At 40.7% G+C, this 19,868-nt stretch overlaps 2 protein-coding genes across 7 annotated transcripts in view; both read right to left on the minus strand.

Annotated features, from left to right (window-relative positions):
• The window catches only part of fgd4a (FYVE, RhoGEF and PH domain containing 4a), a 49,528-nt gene extending 43,511 nt beyond the window's left edge, over positions 1 to 6,017 (minus strand). The window contains exon 1 of the mRNA XM_011476504.4: positions 5,716 to 6,017. Coding sequence (XP_011474806.1) covers positions 5,716 to 5,797 — 82 coding nt within the window. The 5' untranslated portion in view covers positions 5,798 to 6,017. The remainder of the gene's footprint in view (positions 1 to 5,715) is intronic.
• Positions 6,018 to 6,467: 450 nt separating this feature from the next.
• The window catches only part of bicd1a (bicaudal D homolog 1a), a 32,301-nt gene continuing 18,900 nt past the window's right edge, over positions 6,468 to 19,868 (minus strand). For 3 of the 6 annotated variants that reach the window (XM_020704274.3, XM_020704275.3, XM_011476502.4), the window contains exons 3-10: positions 18,967 to 19,119; positions 16,924 to 17,403; positions 14,619 to 15,011; positions 13,787 to 14,545; positions 13,555 to 13,706; positions 13,258 to 13,468; positions 10,877 to 10,962; positions 9,104 to 9,357 (exon numbers count right to left, since the gene is read on the minus strand). In XM_020704274.3, the coding sequence (XP_020559933.1) occupies positions 9,243 to 9,357; positions 10,877 to 10,962; positions 13,258 to 13,468; positions 13,555 to 13,706; positions 13,787 to 14,545; positions 14,619 to 15,011; positions 16,924 to 17,403; positions 18,967 to 19,119 (2,349 nt within the window). In that variant the 3' untranslated portion in view covers positions 9,104 to 9,242. Of the gene's footprint in view, positions 9,358 to 10,876; positions 10,963 to 13,257; positions 13,469 to 13,554; positions 13,707 to 13,786; positions 14,546 to 14,618; positions 15,012 to 16,923; positions 17,404 to 18,966; positions 19,120 to 19,868 lie in introns of all 6 variants that reach the window. The other 3 variants (XM_011476501.4, XM_078949060.1, XM_011476500.4) reach the window with 2 other exon arrangements.

Genomic DNA, 19,868 nt, shown 5'->3' on the forward strand with positions numbered 1-19,868 from the left:
CTGAAACCTGGAAAAAGCTTCAGGTTTCCCTCAAATAAACTCATAAAGCAGCATCAGAAACTAAATATATACAATATAAAATTCACAGATAAATGGAGGAAGTGTTGATTCTTCAACACACATCCTTTTCTCAGGAAAAAAAGGTTGTCACATTTTGATATAAACAGCTGGTTTCCTCTTTGTACTGAGAAACCATCGCCTAAGAATGTCTGGAATGGCATTTCCCTACATAATCACATTAAAGTTTGACATTTTACCTGACAAACATAGACAAAAACACAATTATAAAAATTGAATCATTGAAAGTCCTGCACTGAAAGTTCCAACATTTCCAACAGAGGACATCTCTGTGGGTCTATCCCCACCTGCTGGTGCATCTCTGAAACTGCATCAACACGACACCTCTCCCCCTGTTCTGCCATGTATCGCGAAAAATGCGCAAAATGTACATAGTGGCTGCTTGACACAGCCCTAAACTGTGTGCAGCTTTCGTCATGAAATCAAGAATAGAACAGTTTTCAAGCAAAACTGTAAAATACAAATTTAGTGCAGCATAAATGGAAAGAGAAACCACCAAAACACGTACTTCCCAGAAAGATCCCGGATAAAACAATATTTCATAATTAAAGTATAATTTCTTCAAGCTCTGTGTTCTCTGTAAAAGCTTAAATACTTGCTTCAAAACACAGGTCTACATACAAACTGGAAAAAAATCCAATCTAAACTAAATACATTCTCTGAGCTTGAAGTAAATTAGAGAATTGGCTTCAACAGAACCTTTAGGGTTAAATCCAAAAAGATGAGAAAGTTTTCATTGTGATGCCAACTCAAGCGTGAATAATCTGGCTTGTTCTCGTTATCAGTCTAAGCTTTTTTGTTGTTGTTGAAAATTCCACAATAAACTTAAACACAATACTAAGATAATGTCCATTTTGTATGAACAGCAGCGAATGTCTCATAGATAAAAGTAATCATGTTGGGCTGCACAAAGGCAGCATTATGGAAGTGCATTACAGACAGTCAGAGCGTTGACTGCAGGATGAATGACCATCAGTGCAGCGAAACAAAGCCAAGACCCAGCCGGGCAGCAGGCCACACAGCCGCCGATTCATGCAGACCCACAGCTTCTTTCTTAGCAACCAAGGAAACACAATTCTCCATTGTTGGACTCCTGCAGCTGCCTTCTCAAAAACACCAGCAACGAGCAAGTAAAGCTACAGGAAATGAACAATAACTGCATTTTAATGCCTATAAAAGATAACAAGAAGAAGGAGAGCTGGACCAAATGAAGCTGAAAGGATGCAGGGACTGAAAGGGCTGCTGGGATGTCTTGATCTTTCATAGAAATGAATAGTTTAAAAAATTATTAAGGTTGTCTTTAATCCAAAATTATGTTTGGTAGTACTTTTTGTTCTAGACAAAGTAGTTATTTCAGGAAGACATCTCTCTTTGTTTTGATTTGTATCATATTCTAGTGTTTTATATATTTATTGAGTATTCAGTTTTAAAACATAATACAAACAAATTCAAAACCCAGTCCCCTGCTGCTGTCAGTGACATATACACCAATATCAATTTTAGTAAAGAAAATATAAGGAAATAAAATGGTACAAGTTATAAGCAGAGAGAAACATGAATATATAAAATCAGTCAGATTTGTGTCACATTCTAACCCCGGCGGCTGCATTGAATTAGAAAATCCTAAAATATTGATTAAATCTAATCAAATTATTTCAACTCAGTATCATGTTTCTCCAACTTAAAACTCGCATGTTCTACTGCTTTGCTATGAGAACTTAATAAATAAATAGATAAATAAAGTAATAAAATAATTTTTTGGATCAACAACAGTGAAGTAATTTATCGGTAATTTCAATTGAGCTGTGAGTTAAGTCACTTAAGTAATTTGTTGAATTGGATCAAAAAGTGAGTTGAGACCATTGACTATACATGAGAGCTGGACTGAGTGGCCCCTCCCCCCTGGCGTTCCAATCAGGAAGTGGCACCAAGAAGCCAAAATCCCATAGACTTACATGGAGAAATAAACAGCTGATACTCAGTCGGTTGGTTCTGTTGGTCAGAAGAACTATTCTTGCCCTGATACTTTTTTTTTTTAAACATCTTGATAATCCTCATTTTTTCCCCACAATATTTTTTCTGTAGTTCAAGTTATTCAAGTTATTAACTGACCGACTGAATGCCTCAATAGAAGCAGGTGGAGCCTGCTGGCCCTTCCAACAAGCTCACTCTTGATTGTAGAGTGGTTGCCATAGAAACGACGGTGAAGACCAACTCGGACCTATCGCTGCTTACTGACGATGACTGGCCCCAACACGGCAGCGTCTACATCACAAAAAATATGGCGACTGAATTGACTTCATTTGGTTGGAGCTGGACGTAAACCGCTCTCTATGGATTAGGAAATTTGCCAAAACAAAAGCAAGAGGTCATGTGAACTTGTTTTTTTTAGCCAGAGAAACGTAACGACGAGTTTCAGTTATATCCAATTATTTGCTAGTGATAAATCTTGTAAGGCAGCAAATTATTTTAAGCTCAGCCAACCTAGAATTATTTTACAGTGTTCCTTTTGGTTGTTAAGTCCAAAAGTTCCCAACTTACACTAGTGTTTGTAGGCAATCATTAGCTGTAATATAATTTTAACAGCCTCATGTTATAATCTACTTGCATCTATGTGCTAAAGCAACGTAATCCCATTGCATAATTCAACTTCCTGGATTTAATGGCATAGAGGTGTTAAACTGGAAATGTTCACCACATTTTCACCCAGACTCCTACACAGTATAAATGTGTTTGTCTACATCAATGCCATTCTGGTCTAAAGAAGCTGTTTTTATGATCACATTTAATTAAAAATACATTTTCAGCAAGTAGAGTTAATCAGACCTGCTGCACTTTTTAATCACAGATGTACTTTTTTGGAGCTCGCCAGACAAAATTGTACTTGTTTTTTTAAAGGATTTAGAATAGAAATTGTCCTTATAATTGATCTGTGGGCTCTTCAGTAAATGGTAGATTTCTATTTTAAAACTCTGTCTGCTCATTTCAGTAAAGGATGGCTTGTATGAGGAAGAGAACTCATGCTGAAGCTTCCTAAATCTACAACAGTGAATTCTATTATAATAACCAGAATGAACATGAGATGCTTTGCTATTCCTCTAATAACTGAAATGGAGAGACAGCAATCATGCAGACGTAACTTCTACCCCTTTGACCGATGAGATTCAAAGAGAAACATAAAAAAATGAAGGAAAATTGTTTTCAGCTAAACAATGGTCAGAAAATGACTCTAAATGATGTCCACAAACAGGAAAAGCAGGCTATCAAAGGTCCTTAAATCCAACCAGATACTGGAGTTGATCCAGAATTCAGGGAAACGTCTGCAGGTTCAGTCAGGCAGGAATAATAAGCGGGATCATTAAAAGTTATGTTTTCACTTTGTTAGTTAAACTTTAATGAAAGCACATCACGAGTTAGGGTTCATGCTTTTTGAGTTCCAAAACAAACAGCTGCAGTGGAACGAAAACAGGAAATAACTTGTTTTGAGCAGCAATTATGATTTTTAAAAAAAAGTGTTTACTTTCAGAGGAAACCGCTAATTTATTTATTATGGAAATTAGATGGAAAAGCTTCAAAACATTGAAAGGGTTAGTAGTCATTAAACAGCAGTTTGAGGACTTTAATGGGCCCTCCTTGAGCAAACAGTCCAGGAAGTGGGAGTGCGTGACCCCTTCAGTCCACACTAGAGTCGTGAAAAACAGATCCTGAACCCACTTTGTCCGCTCTGGATAATTCAGCAGGTGATGTCTGTTGACATGTCTGTGAGCTGATGCTCAGCGGCTAAAGATCCGCCCTCGTCTTTGCCGTCAGCTGCAGCGCAAAGTTCACATCACGCTGGAAAACACTTTAGTCTTCATGTTCCAACATGAAGGAAGGAGATAAGAAGAGATCCTCTGGAGTGTCAGCCGCTCGTGCCCGGACAGAACCTGCAGACTGAAAACTGGCAGCCCATGCGTTTGGATTTTCCTTTTATGAAGGAGCAGAAGGAGGCTTTTCAAAGATCTCAAAACACTTCCAACCAAAACTTTCAGGAGATAGTTACTACACAATAATGCACTGTAAAAACTGGCCCCGCTATAAGCAAGTCAAAAAAATCTTAAAAGTTATAAAAATCTTCTTTAAATAAGCAAAAAAAATAAATAAAAATCTGCCAAAGGGGTCAGAAAAATGTTTTTAATCAAGATTATCTTATTTTTACATAAACATTTTTAGTTAATAAGACATATTTTCTTAAACTAAAACAAGACAATTTTCCTTATTCTTCTTGAAAGAAGTTTTTAAAATTCAGTTTTTGCAAAGGTGCCGTTTTATTTGCACAGTTAAAATGAAGCAACCACCTGTTTAACATCTCATTGAAGCTTGAGAATCTGGATTCCTCTCTACATGTGACCTTTATTCCTCTTTTCTTTCTAACATCTGTAATGTTTTTGTCTCGTTTGGATACATTTGAAAAGGATGCAGAGGTTGTAAAGCTTCAACCCCCCACCCCCAACACCATTAAAGTCCCACTCCGATCATCTTTTTTAGCCACTTCCAAAGCGTTCCCAGTGGTCTTTTAATTATGATCAGGACGTTTTTAGCCAAAATAGGTTTTTGGCTGGGCCGTTGTTGCACAGCAACCCTGATTCCTCTTCCTGTCATCCATAAGTGAGAGCTCTCCGTTTACATTCTCTCCTGCTGGCGAGCATTATTGGAGCTATCCAGCTCCCACGAGAAAAACTAAACACCCACATGGTTCTAGTCGAGCGGAGCGGGGAACCTGTCGCCCACCGAGCCCATCTTCTACGTCACAAATAAAATCTTTTTTAATCTGCTCCTGATTCACAACAATTTCAGCAAAGAAATCCTCAGTAATGCAATTTTAAGCTTAATTTTCTTCATATATGTCCTCCACAAGAACATGTTAAAAACACAATTTTCTTTGGAAAGGGGCAGCTCCTAATAAAATCCAACAGGTCCAATCAGACTCTCCGATGCCAAAGCGAATCGTTCTGCCATGGAGATTCTCTTCATCTTCACACCTATGGTGTCACATGTCCTATTTATATCTTTTTCTAAATATTACTGAGAAACACTTTTGCACATCTCAACACGAGTCAAGTATAGTTTTACAAAAAAAGGTTTTCTTTTTGGTGAGTGGTTATTTTTAAATTCATCTTCAAGCTAAACTGCTGCCCATGTATTTTTTAATCATCCATCATCATATCAGACATCTCTGTGCAGTTTTTATAGCACAGATCACCTGAAAAACCTTTAAAGGGAACATTGAATGCAAAAACAGTGATTCCTTCCAGGTCTTCTACTAGAAAAGAGCTAGGTCTCCACAGAAGTGGTGCTTTCCAGAGTTACAGTGATGAGAAAAGGTGCCCTCCAGCCCAGAGATGCTGGTTCCACAGCAGCAGGCTGGAACTCGCTCTCAGTCCTCATACCTGTCATGCAGTGTGTAAATAAAGGCATGTGGGTGTGCTCTTAGGCTGTTCTGTGCTTTCCCAACAACAACGAAGGATACATATATGGTTAATGACAGCCTTCCGCCATAAAAGGACTCATAAAACCCCACTGGAGCCGACAGTTTAACCCCTAAACGGAACAGGTGGTAGATCATGGAGAAATGAAAGCCCTCCAGGTAATTCTCACCTTTTCGCTCCGCGAAGTCCAAACTTCGGTACTTCTTCCGAAAAGCGACTCTGTTAAAGTTGTCCATTTTCTTCAGAGACATGATCGTCCAGCCTTCAGATGTTTAGGAACAAGTCACGCAAAGTTATTTCCAGACAAAAAAAAATAAGCAGAAAGGGAGAGCTCGTCCAAGCTGCGCATGCGCGAGCCTGATTGGATCTCAAAGACCAATGAAGTTCGGCTTAAAGCAGCTGACAGCGGCTCACTGGACCGGACTGATCCGCGGCTCTGCCACTAAAGTCACCTTAGCGCGTGTGTTCCTCTAGGCCCCGCCCACTCCCCCCCCTCACTCGGCGTGGGCAGCTGACGCACAGCCGCGCGCTTTACGCACACCTTCCTGTCCAGACGCAGCTTCTTCGAAGCGGTTCTGGAGGTTTGAAGCGTTCCAGAGTGAAGAGAAACGTTAAAGAACCGAAAATAACGGGAAAAAGAAATCCCCAAGTGGACACAAAATCTGGTCAAACACAAACTAAAGTCCGAAATCACATACATGTTTTTTTGTGTGTTTAGAAGAAAATGAAGATCGTTTTTTGAAATTTTGCTGCATATTCAGCTGCAAACTGATTCATATGAAGATAGAATTTTACTTATTGATTTGTTCTTTTAACTATGCAGAACACATTTCTGCCCTTTGAGCTTTAAAGTTAACTTGACTTTATTGTTTATTTTGGGTAGCAAAAACAGACACACAAAAAATAAAAACAGCACTCAAATTTGGCCCAGTGGGTTATTCAGGGTCAAACTTTATTTACAAACACGTTTTAATGAAAAGAAGGAATAATCAGAACTCCGACCTACAAAAACGGAAACTGGACAGTTCTGCACCGATGGCAAGGACCAGATTATTTTAGCGATTCTTCCTCCCTCCTCATACTGAGAAAATCACCAGAATCTGCATGCATAGTAGCCAAAAGATGACGTCACAGCAGGAGAAGCCGTCAAAGAATGAAGAAGAAAAGAATGTGGCCGAAATCTCTCAGAAAAAATATTTCAAAATCCACCAATGAACCCAAAACACACACTGAGATGCCTACAGGAAGATCTGATATTATTATGGGATGGCCACGGGACCTACAGATTGGCAGCCGCTTTGTGGCAAAGTGTGAAATTAGGCAATCTTCACATTTCCCCCTTTTCTGAAAATAAATAAATAAATAACTTGTTGAAGCGATTTTCACAGAGTTCCACACACACACCAACAGTCTACAACAACGGCTGAAGTGTCATTGACCTTTGACCTTGGGAGACCTGGGAGAATGCTGCCATTTTGAGTTTTCCAAAAAGTTATTACCAGCTACAGATTTAAACTCCTAGGTATTGCATGAATATAGAATAATTTGGAAGCTACTTGGGAAAAATTATCAGAAATAAAGTTTGTGGATTTTGAGCGGCGTTAGCGTGGCGAACACGCAAACGGGACATTTATCTATTGTTCGCACATTTTTCATTGGCATTACTGTGAAAATGTAATACACTGGCTCAAGCTGACCCAAAGGATACAACATAGAATATGACCATTTTAGGAAAGAAATTCAAATCTTTACTTGTCTAGAAAGGACATTCGTCTCCCCCAGGCGACCAAAAAATATACTGATCGCTATGGAAATAAACACATTTTGGAAAAAGTGCTTTTTCATTCATTTACAGATCAGAGGAGGACGGCAGATGGGAGGGGGTGAGTGAGGGGCGTACAGCAGCCAGTGAGGGCAGGCAAAAAGGGGCAATGGGAGCAGCAGCAAGGGCAGTTAGCGGCTGTGGGCCATACAACGCTGCTCGCATCTTAAACTTCAAGTGTTGCTGCATCTATTTTGGAGCAGAAAGCTATATTTCCTAATAATTCCTAGCTTTATTTCCTCACACCTGCGTTCTATGATTTGTTTGCGTTGCAGTCGTTGTTCAGTGGTTCTTCACAGTTTCAGCAAATGCATTTTTTTTCTGTTAATTTATTATTTTGGAATTTAAACAGCAAACAGGAACAAAAGACAGGTCTTATTTTCTTGTGAGTTCATCGTAACACTGCTTTCAATGGTAGACAGAGTGTAAAACCTACAGTAGAACAGCATTCGGCTCTCATTCCTCTCTGAGTCCACATCAGTGCTGTGCAAACAAAGTGTCCAGAGAGGTGGTTCAGAGGAGACTCACAAGTCTACATCACTCTACAGTTGCAAAAGTAAGAGGCTACACTGGTAACACAAAGTGTACATCGTCAAAGAAATGCTGTCATTACAACAATACTGGCTATGTGGTTTATGCTGCATGGCTATATGTGCAAAACTATGACTGCACAAAAGGAGAATTTAAGGTGTACAATATCTAGACAGGTAAAGAATTGTGGGAAAATGCAAAGTTTCAAAATGAAACAATATTTTGTCCCAGGAAAAAGATTTGACTCCATCCTACTTTCTTTAAAAAAAAATCTTTCTTGCTGGTTAATTCTCGCTAATAACTGATTCGTGCGGACACTTTCTGACCTATGCAGCTGTATTGCTGTGATGTGTGTGGTACATAATTGTGCTTGTACAGAACTGCATTCTGGTTATGGGCGAGCAAAATGTCACGATCACAGAAAAGTGCAGTTTGGGAAACCAAAAATGTCCTTTCCAGTGACATGTCGCTCAGAAAATCTGGCCAGGGATTTTCTGGGATTCTGCCAACACAGACAATGAAAAACAACAACAATGATATGACAATAACTCCACACTTACTTTTTGACTTGTGTTAAATTCTGGGTGGGCATTTAAACCAGTGCAATTCAAAGGCAAAAGAAAAAATAAATACCATCAGAATTAGTACTGATCTCAATCTCCTACGCTGCAGACAAACAAATATGATCCCATTCAGCTTTTAAAAAAAACCCAACAAAAATCAGTAGAAATTCCTTTTCATGCACTAGATGCAGAAAAAGCATCCAAAGTTACTCCAGACTTAACAAAGGTAGTTGAAATTCAGCCACCACAACAAACAAAAAGTGGCTCTAAAATATTTCACCGCGTTAGTTTGTTTTACAAAGTCAAACACAACCCTGCAAAAACTCCATCGATGGTTTCTTTTGGATGGTTAAAAAAAATCAAATGTTTTTAGTTTGGTGTTTTGGGAGTTTTTTGTTTCTTCCTCTGAACAAATGCATTCATCTTGACCACAGCAGCAAACAAAGCTTGGATTTATGGCAAAAAGACACAAAAAAACCCGTTATGATGATTACAAACTGTGAGATAAATAACCAACAATGATAAATTAATAATAAATAAAACTTTAAGTTAGAGCGATGATTTAGTCCTCTGCTCGCTCCTTTGCTGCTTTTTGCTGTCACGCCACTTTCAAAGAAGGCGAGAACCATTTGCCCCTCCTCTGTGACCCGGGTAACCAGGCGGCGCCGGTCCTCGGAGTCCAGGGAGCAGCGGGAGCACCGGGTTGGGGTGCTGGGGTGAGGTGAGACCCATCCAGTGAGTCTTGGTACAAGTCCCGGGGTCCGGCCTGGAGCGGCTGGGTTAGGACCCGGGGGGGTGAGGCTGGTGGGCCAGGCAGTTGCCAGGGTCACAGGGGGACAGAAGGCTGCAACTGCTGCGAAGGGCCGCTTCCTGGAGGTCCATCGTATGTTTACGACTGCAGGAACATAGAGGAGGGATATGAATGAATCCTTCAAAGATTTGGACCCGTTTTCTAAAATCAAGAGCAGGAAGAGTCACGCGGCTTTCTTGAGGAACAGTTGGACATTTCATGCGGTTCATGCAGTTCCCAGAGAGCAGCAGACACTGTTCATGTTTTTAAAGGAAGGCTCAGGACCGACCTTTCTAGTTGAAATGTAGACTTTTATTTGATATATAACCTCTTAAGACCAGAGCTGTTGTTTGAAATGCCTTTTTTAAATTTCTTTTTAACAGAGCTCCAGTTAGGTAGAAAGTGGTAATATAACCCAAAATGGGATGTCTGCGGTTAACCTTTTTTTCTTTTTACGTTTTATTCATGTTCAACTGATTCTGTGACTATTTTCTTTTAAGGTCTACTCATTTAATGATCAATCTTTAGTGTTTTTTTCAGGAGCGACCATCCCTTCTGGTGGAATTATGTCGTTGAGGCGGGACCTCTCAGACCCGGCTGCTAAATTCACAGGGTATCCTGTGGTGGCATCCTTTGTGATCACGTCCAGGTTGGTCCCTGGCGTGGTCAAATCACCAAAATATAACTTCCTCACAGCCGGATCAGGCCAGATTTACACTTTGGCTTCTATTTCCATTTATACTTTTGAGTTTTACTCAGTTGTCAATTTATGTTTCATTATGTCGCCACAGGCAACTTTGCATTAATGTTGTATGAAAAGTGCTTTATAAATAAAGTTTGATTTGATTCAGACGCTTCTGAGTAGCAGCAGTTTCAAAGCTAAAGCAGGTTTAAAAGTTAAAGCACAAAACTTGTGATAATAGATGAAAACTCAAGAACAAAAATGCATGTTTTTATATCTAACTGTTCCTCTTAACCACAACAAAGATGAGAAAAAAGGTTTTTCAAACATCAGGACACAGCAGCTCGACTGAAGCAGCAGGAAAACAGAAAACAGCAGGTTAGAACAATTGATCGATCATTTGACTCATTATTTATGTCAGTTCATTGTATAGGAAAAAAAATGCAAAAAAAAAAAAAATCTCTTTTTCTTTTCCCTTTTTAGAAGAAAACAACCTATTTATCTCCAAAACCTTCCACAACGCCCCTGACGTAATTTCCCTTTTTTAATATATCAAAAAGCTATTTTTATGAATAAAACTAATTAAAATACAAAAAGAAAAACTTTTTTCTTTAAAAAAGCATCTAAAAACCTAAAATATGGTTTTCTGTTTATTGTACAGAGTATTTAGGTCATATTAGTTTTGCTGAATTTCTATTCTAAATAGTTCATGTTGACGTTAAACATTAAATTAATTTTCCGGCATATTACACTGACATGAGATGATCCGGGCCTCTAAAACAGCAAAAACAAAAGCTGCCGTCAAAGCAGGGCTGTCATGCAAAACTAAGCATGTGAAACAAGATTATTTTGGTGCGTGATGCTAAAAACTGAACATGCAGAGCCGTGTCTCTAGATGGGTGACTGTTGAGCTCTATTCTAGCAGGGGGAACACCTTGTTACCTGCGGACTACAGAAGCTCTCCCTCGCCTCACTTGTGAGGAGAGTGACGGTACTGAGGCAGCAGGCTGCTGACAATCTACAAGAAACTGATAAATTAGACAGATGTGCACAATGATGACGCTCCAGGTTTGACGAGAAGACACAGAAAAACAGGGCGGACGTGGTGGGAAGACCTGCGTGGATGAAAGCAGATCCTGGTTTCAAGCAGATCCTGGAAGCACTGATCCCGACAACCTATTATTTACATGGTGTCTTTGCACAAAACTACAGATTGAACCAGTTTCTTCATGGTTTTAAAATAACAAGCACACAAAGAACATTTAAAATGTGTCTTTTTTTTGTTAAACTACACGAAATTGTAAGACGAAACCAGGGGAAGACTACATTGGTAACACAAAGTACTTACCTTCAAAATAAAGGTGACATGTTTCCGCTTTCTTCATTCATTTTCTATGGAGGTGTTTTGCATTCAATTAAAAATTGAAATTCAAATCCTTTCTGCTTTTTTCGTTCTAATATTTTCAAGAAGTAGGAAAACAGAGAGATCCAAACAAGCTGCTCATGAAAGCTAAAAGATGAGCTGAATTTCAATTTGAAAAGCCAAGTGTCATTGTTTTCACGTGCTCGTCACGACATCCACAATCGGTTTTATTCTTCCTACTGACTTTATCTACAAACATTACAGAGCCAAATGTTGGGAAAGTATTACATATTGACTAGTATGAACTGTTTATTTATTACTTTTGTGTGAGAGTCAATCCCGACGACAATATTGGACACAAAGCAGAAAAGTCTGTGGGTGACTTGCTGGACGCTCATGTTGTGGGCGTGGTCAACTTTACTACAATTTTTCTGATTTTGCTATACTATTTTTAGGATTACAATAGTTGTAGTCCTAAAGCGAGGAGATAAGGATGGGTCCCCAACCCGCATAACTCAAACATGTTGGTTCACACTGAGAGAGAGAGTAATATTAGGGGTTTCTGTGAATCCGAGAATCGGCTATTGTTTGTCTGCGGTGGTTTCCTGTACTTTATTGACGCTCCCTGCCTGCTTCTGCAGCTTCACATTAAGGCGAACTCCGGCTGCAACTCGTTTTCTGCATCAGCACAGACAAAAATTAACAGTTCCTACTGGAACTACGTTTTTCTCTGTAATGCTTGTGGATAAAGTCAGCAGGAAGAACAAAACAGACTGCAGCATGTCTATGACACGGACACATTCTGGCTCCTCTTACAGTTTTCATGAGCATTTGAAGTTAAAGCCCAGCCTGTTTGGAGTTCTTTGCTTTTGTAGTTCTTGAAAATATTGGAACAAAAATCATGGAAAAATCACACATTTCTTTATATATATATATATTTTTTTTTAAATACACGAAAAAAAGGTACTGAATGCAATTCACTTCCATAATTTTCCCTTACTTGAAATTCTCAGCGGTATCTAAAAAAGTGAAGAAACGCTGCCATCTAGTGGCAAGATCCTGTCACCCTAAGTTTATATGACCTACCCCTGTGGATATGGTGTTTTCAACATGTTCTTGTGGCATTTTTCTGATGATGCAGGATGAACAGATGGTTGTGAATCAGGAGCAGACAGTTTGATGTAGAAAATACGCTAGGAGGGCCACAAGCTTCCTGCACCGCCCCTTTCTGATGCATCCACTTGCAGACAAATAAATCCATGAACGTATTTGTTTTCCTCATCTGAGCAGGAATCTGGATCTTATCTGTGCGGCTTTGATATTGCTCGCCACTTTGTATTTGTTTTTTTTGCCACAGGTAACTATGAAACTGTGTCCTAGAAAATGACAGGTGTTTTGTGTTCGTTTTGGCCAAATTCGGCATTATCATTAATTAAAAGATCACTAGTGATTAGATTATAAGATGATCGGAATGAGACTTTGATGTTTAATCAGTTGAATTGATTGTCATAAAAATGCTGGTTGAACTTTTAGCTGCAGAACAGGTTTTCTAACAGGAGGATGCAGTTCCCCAAAGCCTCCACAGGGAGGAGCTGTGAAAAAACGGAGGTGGAGGCTGGAGCCATTGTTGCTTTGTTTTTCTGTTTTGATTTCTCCTCCGACGCCATGAGGTCATCTCCTGATTGGTTTTACATCATTAAATAGCTTTTTAGTGGGCATTTAAAGAAACATCCATCCTGAAATTAAAAAACACCCTTAAAGTCTTTTCAGGTCGCTTTGTTGGAACAAAGGTGAGAAAGATGCAGGAATGCAGAGTAGCTTAAAGTCAGCTAATCAGCCTGGGTTTTAGTTGAAACAGGGTTTCAGTTCTGGATGAAAAACGTCTGTTTCCTCTAAAGGAAAGAGGACCTCAGGTGTGGAGCGGATCTGTGGAGGCGGTGGAGACATCTCTGAGACTTACTTTGGGTGGGCTGCTTTTGATCTTGGGCACTTTGGCTCCGCGGCCGCGGTGAGTCTGCTCGTGGTCAAACTCCAGATCCTCCAGGCGCTGCGTCAAGGCCAGCTTCTGCTGGATGGCCATGCGCAGGAGGGAATTCAGCGTCTTCTTCTCGTCCTCCGCCGCTGCCAGCTGCCGCTGCATCTCGTCCAGCTGCGTCACGTATTCGTCACACCTGCAGACGGCAAACGGTTGTTCAGCTGCAGCTCAGGTCTCGGGGTACCGTGCGAGCACTTGAACATTTCCAAGATGGTGTCCCACCTCGTGGCAAACATGGCCCTGAGCGAGGAGAAGGTGGCTGCATCCTCTTTGAGGGCCTTCAGCTCGTTCCTCAGCTTCATCATGGTCTCTGTCACCATGGCCTTTTCATTCTCATACTTGCTCTTCAGGTTGGCCAGAGCGTTTTCTGCTGTCTGCAAAACCAGACATGTGACCCGTTTTAGGATGTTTCCGGAGAACTTTCATATTTTGAAGATAGAAAAAGAAGCTTCACCTGTTTGTTGGCTTTGAGCACCAGCCTGAGAGTGGCTATCTGCTCCCTCTTGGTGCTGAGCAGGGACTTGAGCTTGAGGATGTCCTCCATGCAGGACTCTTTGTCTCTGTCCAGCATGGGAGCCAGCTCCCTGGCTGCAGCTCTCTGCCTGGACAGCTGCAGCGAGCGGTCTACGGCCCTCTGGAGATGTTTGATCTGGTCTCGAATGATGACATTCAGGTTGTAAATGTTCATGGGCTCCTTCCGCAGGTCTCCGCCTGCCTCTGAGGACACGGGTGACGGACAGGGGAAGATGGTGATGACAGGAGAGCCGGTGGCGCTCCTGTTGGGGCTGCCATGGCATGAAGACGAGTCGACTGCGTTGGCGGTCGCCTCGCTTTGGTGAATGTCTTTGGATGGGGAGTCCATGGGACTCCGTGGGGCATCAGGGGAGCAGGCGGCAGAGGCCGCGGCGAGCCGCCGTGCCAGGCGGGGGGACAGCAGAGCGCGAGGATCCTCGGGGCCTTTGAGGCTGCCGCCGCGTGTGATGCGGCTCTGGCGGTAGTAGTCCAGCATGACGCGGTTAGGGGTCTCGTTGTTGCAGAGACAGACGTGGTGGTACAGCTGGGCCAGCTCCTCGCTGAACGTCACCAGCTCATCCTGAGCCGCGTTCAGCATGCCCTGGCTCTCCGTGGCAGTGGCTGCTGTCGCTCGGAGCTCCGCCTCTAGGCTCGCCGCCCTTTCCTGGCTCTCATGGTACTTTCGCTCCAACTGCGATATCTAAAAGAAATCATTCAGCACACCGTCAATGTCATGTAAGAGGATAAATCAACAACTAAAGAGTCAAACAAACCTGTTCAGTCAGCGCCTGGACCCGGTCATCAGTGTTGCTGTCTCCTTGTCCCTCCACTGCTTGATTGTGCTTTTCCTTCAGGGCCTTAAGCTCCGCCTTCAGGTCGATAACCTCCGTAACCGCCACTTTGTACTTACACTCCAGAATCTCAAAGCCTTGGCTGTCCTGGTCTGCGTGGCTGTTAGCCGACGACAGCAGTGAGCCTCCGTCGGGTTTCTCGCTCTCCTGTGGGTCGTCCAGCTCTTTGTCTCCGTTCAGACGCTTCATGGCGTTGACGCGCTCCGTGAGGCGATGGAGGCGCTCGCTCTGCTCGCTCAGGGCTCCCTGCGTGTGCTGGAGCTGGGTCTGCGACTCCTGCAGGTTCATGAGCAGCGCCGCTTTTTCACGTTCCACCTGCCAGACGAACCATAACATCAACACAACTTAGAGGAAAAAAAAAAAAGAATAAAAAGGTTTGCCTTAGGATATTTTTGGTAGAAGTTGAGTTTATATTTATCATTGCTTAAATGGGTTTTTATTAACTCAAACTGTCGTTTCCAGACGACCTTTTCACCTTTTCAGCAGCAGTTCTTCTGTGTTTTATTGCCTGTTTCTTACCCTAACACTAGGATGAGGGGTTTTTATAACAACACTGTTAGAAGACAAGGAAGGGAGCTGTTTGAGCTAAAAACATGCCCCAAAGGTTCATTATACGACTCCCCTAATGAACTCTGTTTCTCTGCTTGCCACCTTCCACTTGTATTCTCAAAAAAATGAGCAAGGAGATGAGGAGTCCTGTTTAGAGAAAAGGATGATGGGAATCCTCACTTTTTCCTCACTTTGCTCGTTGGTGTGAACTTAGAAAAAGTCATAATGTTGGAATTATTTTATAAAAAGACACAATTCCTAAAGTTAAAATTTTAACAAAGTTAAACTTTGGATTAAACATAGTTAATACTAAAGCTATAAAAAAATATAATTACTAGAAAAGGACATTTTAATTTTGTAATTCAAACCAAATATCAGAAATAAAAGTAAAAAAACAACAAAATAAAATGAATACATTAAAATGAAAAAAAAATGAAAATAAAGTTAGAATTTTAGGGTTTAAGTAAAACAAAATGTGATTGCTCAGAGATTTGATCACAATTGAGGTAATAGATTCAGAATTTAGAGCAAAGTTTACATTAAAAAAAGTTAAAATTGTGTTAATGATGTCAGAAATCAGAAAAAAGTGAAATTTCCGAGTTAAAAATCTAATTTTAGAATTACAGACCATTTTAAATAGAACTAAAACATATAAAAGTCAGGAATGCAAGACTAAAGTAAAATTTGTCCTATTGGACAAAGTATCAAAATTGTTAAATATATAAAATAAAAAACAAAGGTTTGTGAAATTATGAACTTCTCTGTATTATTGTAAAATATACTGTTTTATTATATGTATTTAGTATATTTATATGAAAATTCTGTGTTTTTAGCGATTTTAGTCTGTATATTCAGGCTTTGGCCTGTTGACCAAAATATAAAAATAAATAAATAAAAATAGTCAAAATAAAATATTTATTTTTTCTCAGCAATCATTCTCCTGTTATTTCTTTAAGTAAAACAATTCTAAATACAGTGAATAAAAAGCTTTAATTCCCTGGGACCCAGATTAACATTTTAGCACCAACTGTTGCCGTGAGTCTCAAAACATGCTTTGATTGATCATCTCATCCGTCAAATACCCTAAATCCTTACTGGTCCAGCCTTAAACCATGTCAGAAAACAAATAGGAGTGACGCAAAATCTGTAACTGTATAGATCCTAGGTGGAGTTTAATGTAAAGAATCTCTTTGTTCGGCCTCCGCCCTGATGGAGCTGCAGTTGACTCTCTTCAGCATCAAAGAGCAGCAAATGGATCTGGGGTAACCATGTTACCTGGAAAAAGAAGGGCGAGCCCTTATGGTCAGCCCTAATGCCACTTTTAAATTTCCCACCGGAGCGTCGCTTAGGGTAAAGCACAGCAGATGTACAGTAATTACTCTCTTTGATATCAGAACTGGTTTTTGTCATTCTTTAAATGTTGCTTTTACTGTAACAGAAGGGAATTCTGGGCTGTGTTCAGACGCCATCAGCCTTCAGGAGCTGAAATATGATGAGGGAGAGTGGATCAATACAGCCGTCTTCTGATCTGCTGTGTGGGGGCCGTTTCCCCCCCGTCAGCAGTCGGCTTTTATCTGTAGCAGCTGCTTTGAACACTGTGGCGTTGTGTGGCAGAGGAGCGTTCTCTGGTGAAGAATCAGAAAAAAGGATTTCTAGGGGAGTTTGGTGTGTCTCTGACCTGCAGCATCTGCTGTTTCAGCTTCTGCATCTCCGACAGATTGAGCTCGCTGAACAGGTCGGGCACGAGCCCCTCCCCTTTCCGGCCCGCCCGGTAGTCGCCGTTCATTTTCGTCAGGCCAGCGTTGCCGTGGAGGTGACCGTTGCAGCGGTTGCTGTCCTCCATGTTGCCGTTGGCTGCGGGGTGGCCGCTGTTTGCGGCGTTGGGCTCTTCTGGGAACTTGAGGCCCTCGACGCCGGTGACGGTGAGGGCCAGGTGGGCCCCCGCTCCGTAAACGTTGTCCGTCAGGCTGATGTGGTGGGCCAGCTCCTTCCTCAGGTTGTTCTTCTGCTCGCGCTCGCTCTTCAGGGCGTCCAGCGCTTCTTCCAGCTGGCTCTCCGAGATCTCCTTCAGGCGCAGAGCATCTTCCAGCTGGCTGTTGAGCAGGACCGTCTCCTCCTCCAGGACCTTGATTTCATGTTTTAGTCCTTCGTACTCAACCTGAGAAGAAACAGTGAGAGGAAAACCGTGACCGGATGTGGCAAAGCCTTTGGAATTGAGCCAAAGACCAACAGGGAAAACCACAATAAAGCCACAATAAGTAAACTATTCTTATTTTTTCTTTCTTTTTTCAACCTTTATTTTACCAAAAAGTGCCATTGACATAAAATCTCTTTTTCAACGGAGATTTGGGCCGGAAGTAAACCATTTTTTACAGTGGTAAAACTAAATAATCAGTTAAAGAACTCATACCATACAAAAAAATATAATAAAAAGGAAAAAGTGAATAATTAAATATTCTAACAGTTAATAGAAAAAGATAAACATGAATAACAGTGAAAAGTCCCTTTGTTGGTTATCCAGAAAACAATTTGATCATTTTTGTTTGTTTATTTTGGGTAACAACAAATAACAGCAGCCAAAAATAAAAAGTTAATAAAAGCGGCCAAATTGGATCCTGTGGGCTCTCCGGGGTTAATTTACATTGTAAAATAAATAACGGTATTTCTAAAGTGGTGTCTAAAAACATTCCTCTGAAAAGTTTAATACCTGTCCCTTAATTACAAAATATGCTTTACAAATAAACTTGCCTTGCCTATTATGTACCAGTGGTTAAAATGACGCTTTTATTCTATTTAATAAATTTAATGAATTTGTTATGTAACTTATGTCATTAAATGTAATGAATTTAATGACATAAGTTTATTTTTGTATCTGATCCAACAGGCTTCAGCTGTTCAGCAGCAAATCAAAATCTTAGTGGCAAACAAAGATGTCATGATCGAACTTAAAAAAGTTCAGAGTTAGGTTAAACTATTTAAATATAAAAAGAGAAAGCCTGACTCCTTCGATATTTTCAAACTCTTTGATCCGTGACTGATTGGTCTCAATCCAACCAAAACACTTCAAACACTTTACTACAACATTTTGACATTTAATAATTTGATTAGTTTTAGTTTTTTTCCCGACCTTTCAATGTCTCAAACTTCCACCTTAACCTTTAAAGAGTTTTTTTGTAAATAAGAGCTGCAGCAGATCCCACAGAGCAGTCTGGAGTGGAGAATGTAGGTTTCCTTGTTAAAAGGTGCCAGACACTGGAATTTATTTCCCACTGATTTGAAGCAGCAGCAGCAGCGCTGTTCGCATGTTTTAACTGGTTCATCTGATATTTGTTTTACATCCCTTCGATGTGTCTCAGTGTTTTTAATCTGTTTTATGCATTTTTTAACATTAACTGCTTATTTCTGGCATTTTATTGTAATTTTTGTAGGAGAAAAGCTCATCTAGGGACAAATGCTGCAAATAGGCTTCTGCTAAAAGCTTTATGGTTTGGGCATGGGACTGCTGCTTTTTTTTTATATCTGTCCCTCTGCAAAAATAAGTTCAGTTTGATTCAAGATCCGGTGATCATAATGATCCATAATAGTAAGAAGAACCACATTTATGAATCGGTGTCATCTGTGTGCAAACAGAAACAACTGTGAGTCTAATTTCTAAAGGCAACAGCAGTAAATTCTGAAGGGACAAACACTCAGCTCAGAGTTGGCATCAGTCCTGGCTGACCTGGCTCTGTTTGAGCGTGGACACCAGCTTCTGCAGCGTGATGTTCTCCTCCTCCAGCTCCGTGTAGTCCTGAAGCAGCCGGGTCTCTCGGAATTTGTACTCCTTGATCTCCTCCCTCATCCTGCTCCGCTGCAGCTCCAGAATCTCATTGCTCTGGAGAAGAGATGGGAGAAGGAACGAGGAGGAAGAAGAACATAGAAACAACAAAAAAACAGGTGAACTCAATGCATTTAGAGGTCATCATTTACCTCCATGATCTCAAACTTTGAGGCACTTCAAAAGAGTGCAGTCCGGGGGCCATATGTGCCCGTCAAACTGGAATAAACTATATTGATAATCATGATTATTGTTTTATTGTCCCTGTAATTCTGGTGTCTACCCATGGATGGTACACCTTAGTTTAGCAGCATAAAGTGATCATAAATTCGTGTGGTGGAAGGTTTTGTTCCGTTTCTGACGTTTGTGTGTGTTTTCCGAGCCGGACATTTATTTTTCCCATCATTCCAAAACCACATGAACGCAGCGTTTCTCCAAGTTTGTGTTGTTCGCTGATGGACATCAACCCATCGGGGCAATTGGTACTAAAGTGAGAAAAAAATCCACAGTTTTGAAATTAAAAACGACATAATATTCTGTTTGTATGTCAATTTTTTAATCAAAAGGAAAGCATCTTTTCGTCCAGATTCCATGTTATTTTTTTCTCTTATGAGGTGGGGTTACCAAAACACTCCACACATCTGCGCCTGGTTTCAGCCCTTTTGTCACATTATAGGCCTTTTGTGACCCACAGAAGCAAAAAAGTTTGCCCACCCCTGATCTATAAGCTAAAAGAAAAGCAAACAAGGAATGCTCTGGAAAAATACCAGTAAAAGACATAAAAAAGGGACTTTCTCTGAGCCGCA

This window comes from Oryzias latipes, chromosome 6 (assembly GCF_053564925.1).
Source record: "Oryzias latipes strain Hd-rR chromosome 6, Olatipes_Hd-rR_3.1".
Taxonomy (NCBI): domain Eukaryota; kingdom Metazoa; phylum Chordata; class Actinopteri; order Beloniformes; family Adrianichthyidae; genus Oryzias; species Oryzias latipes.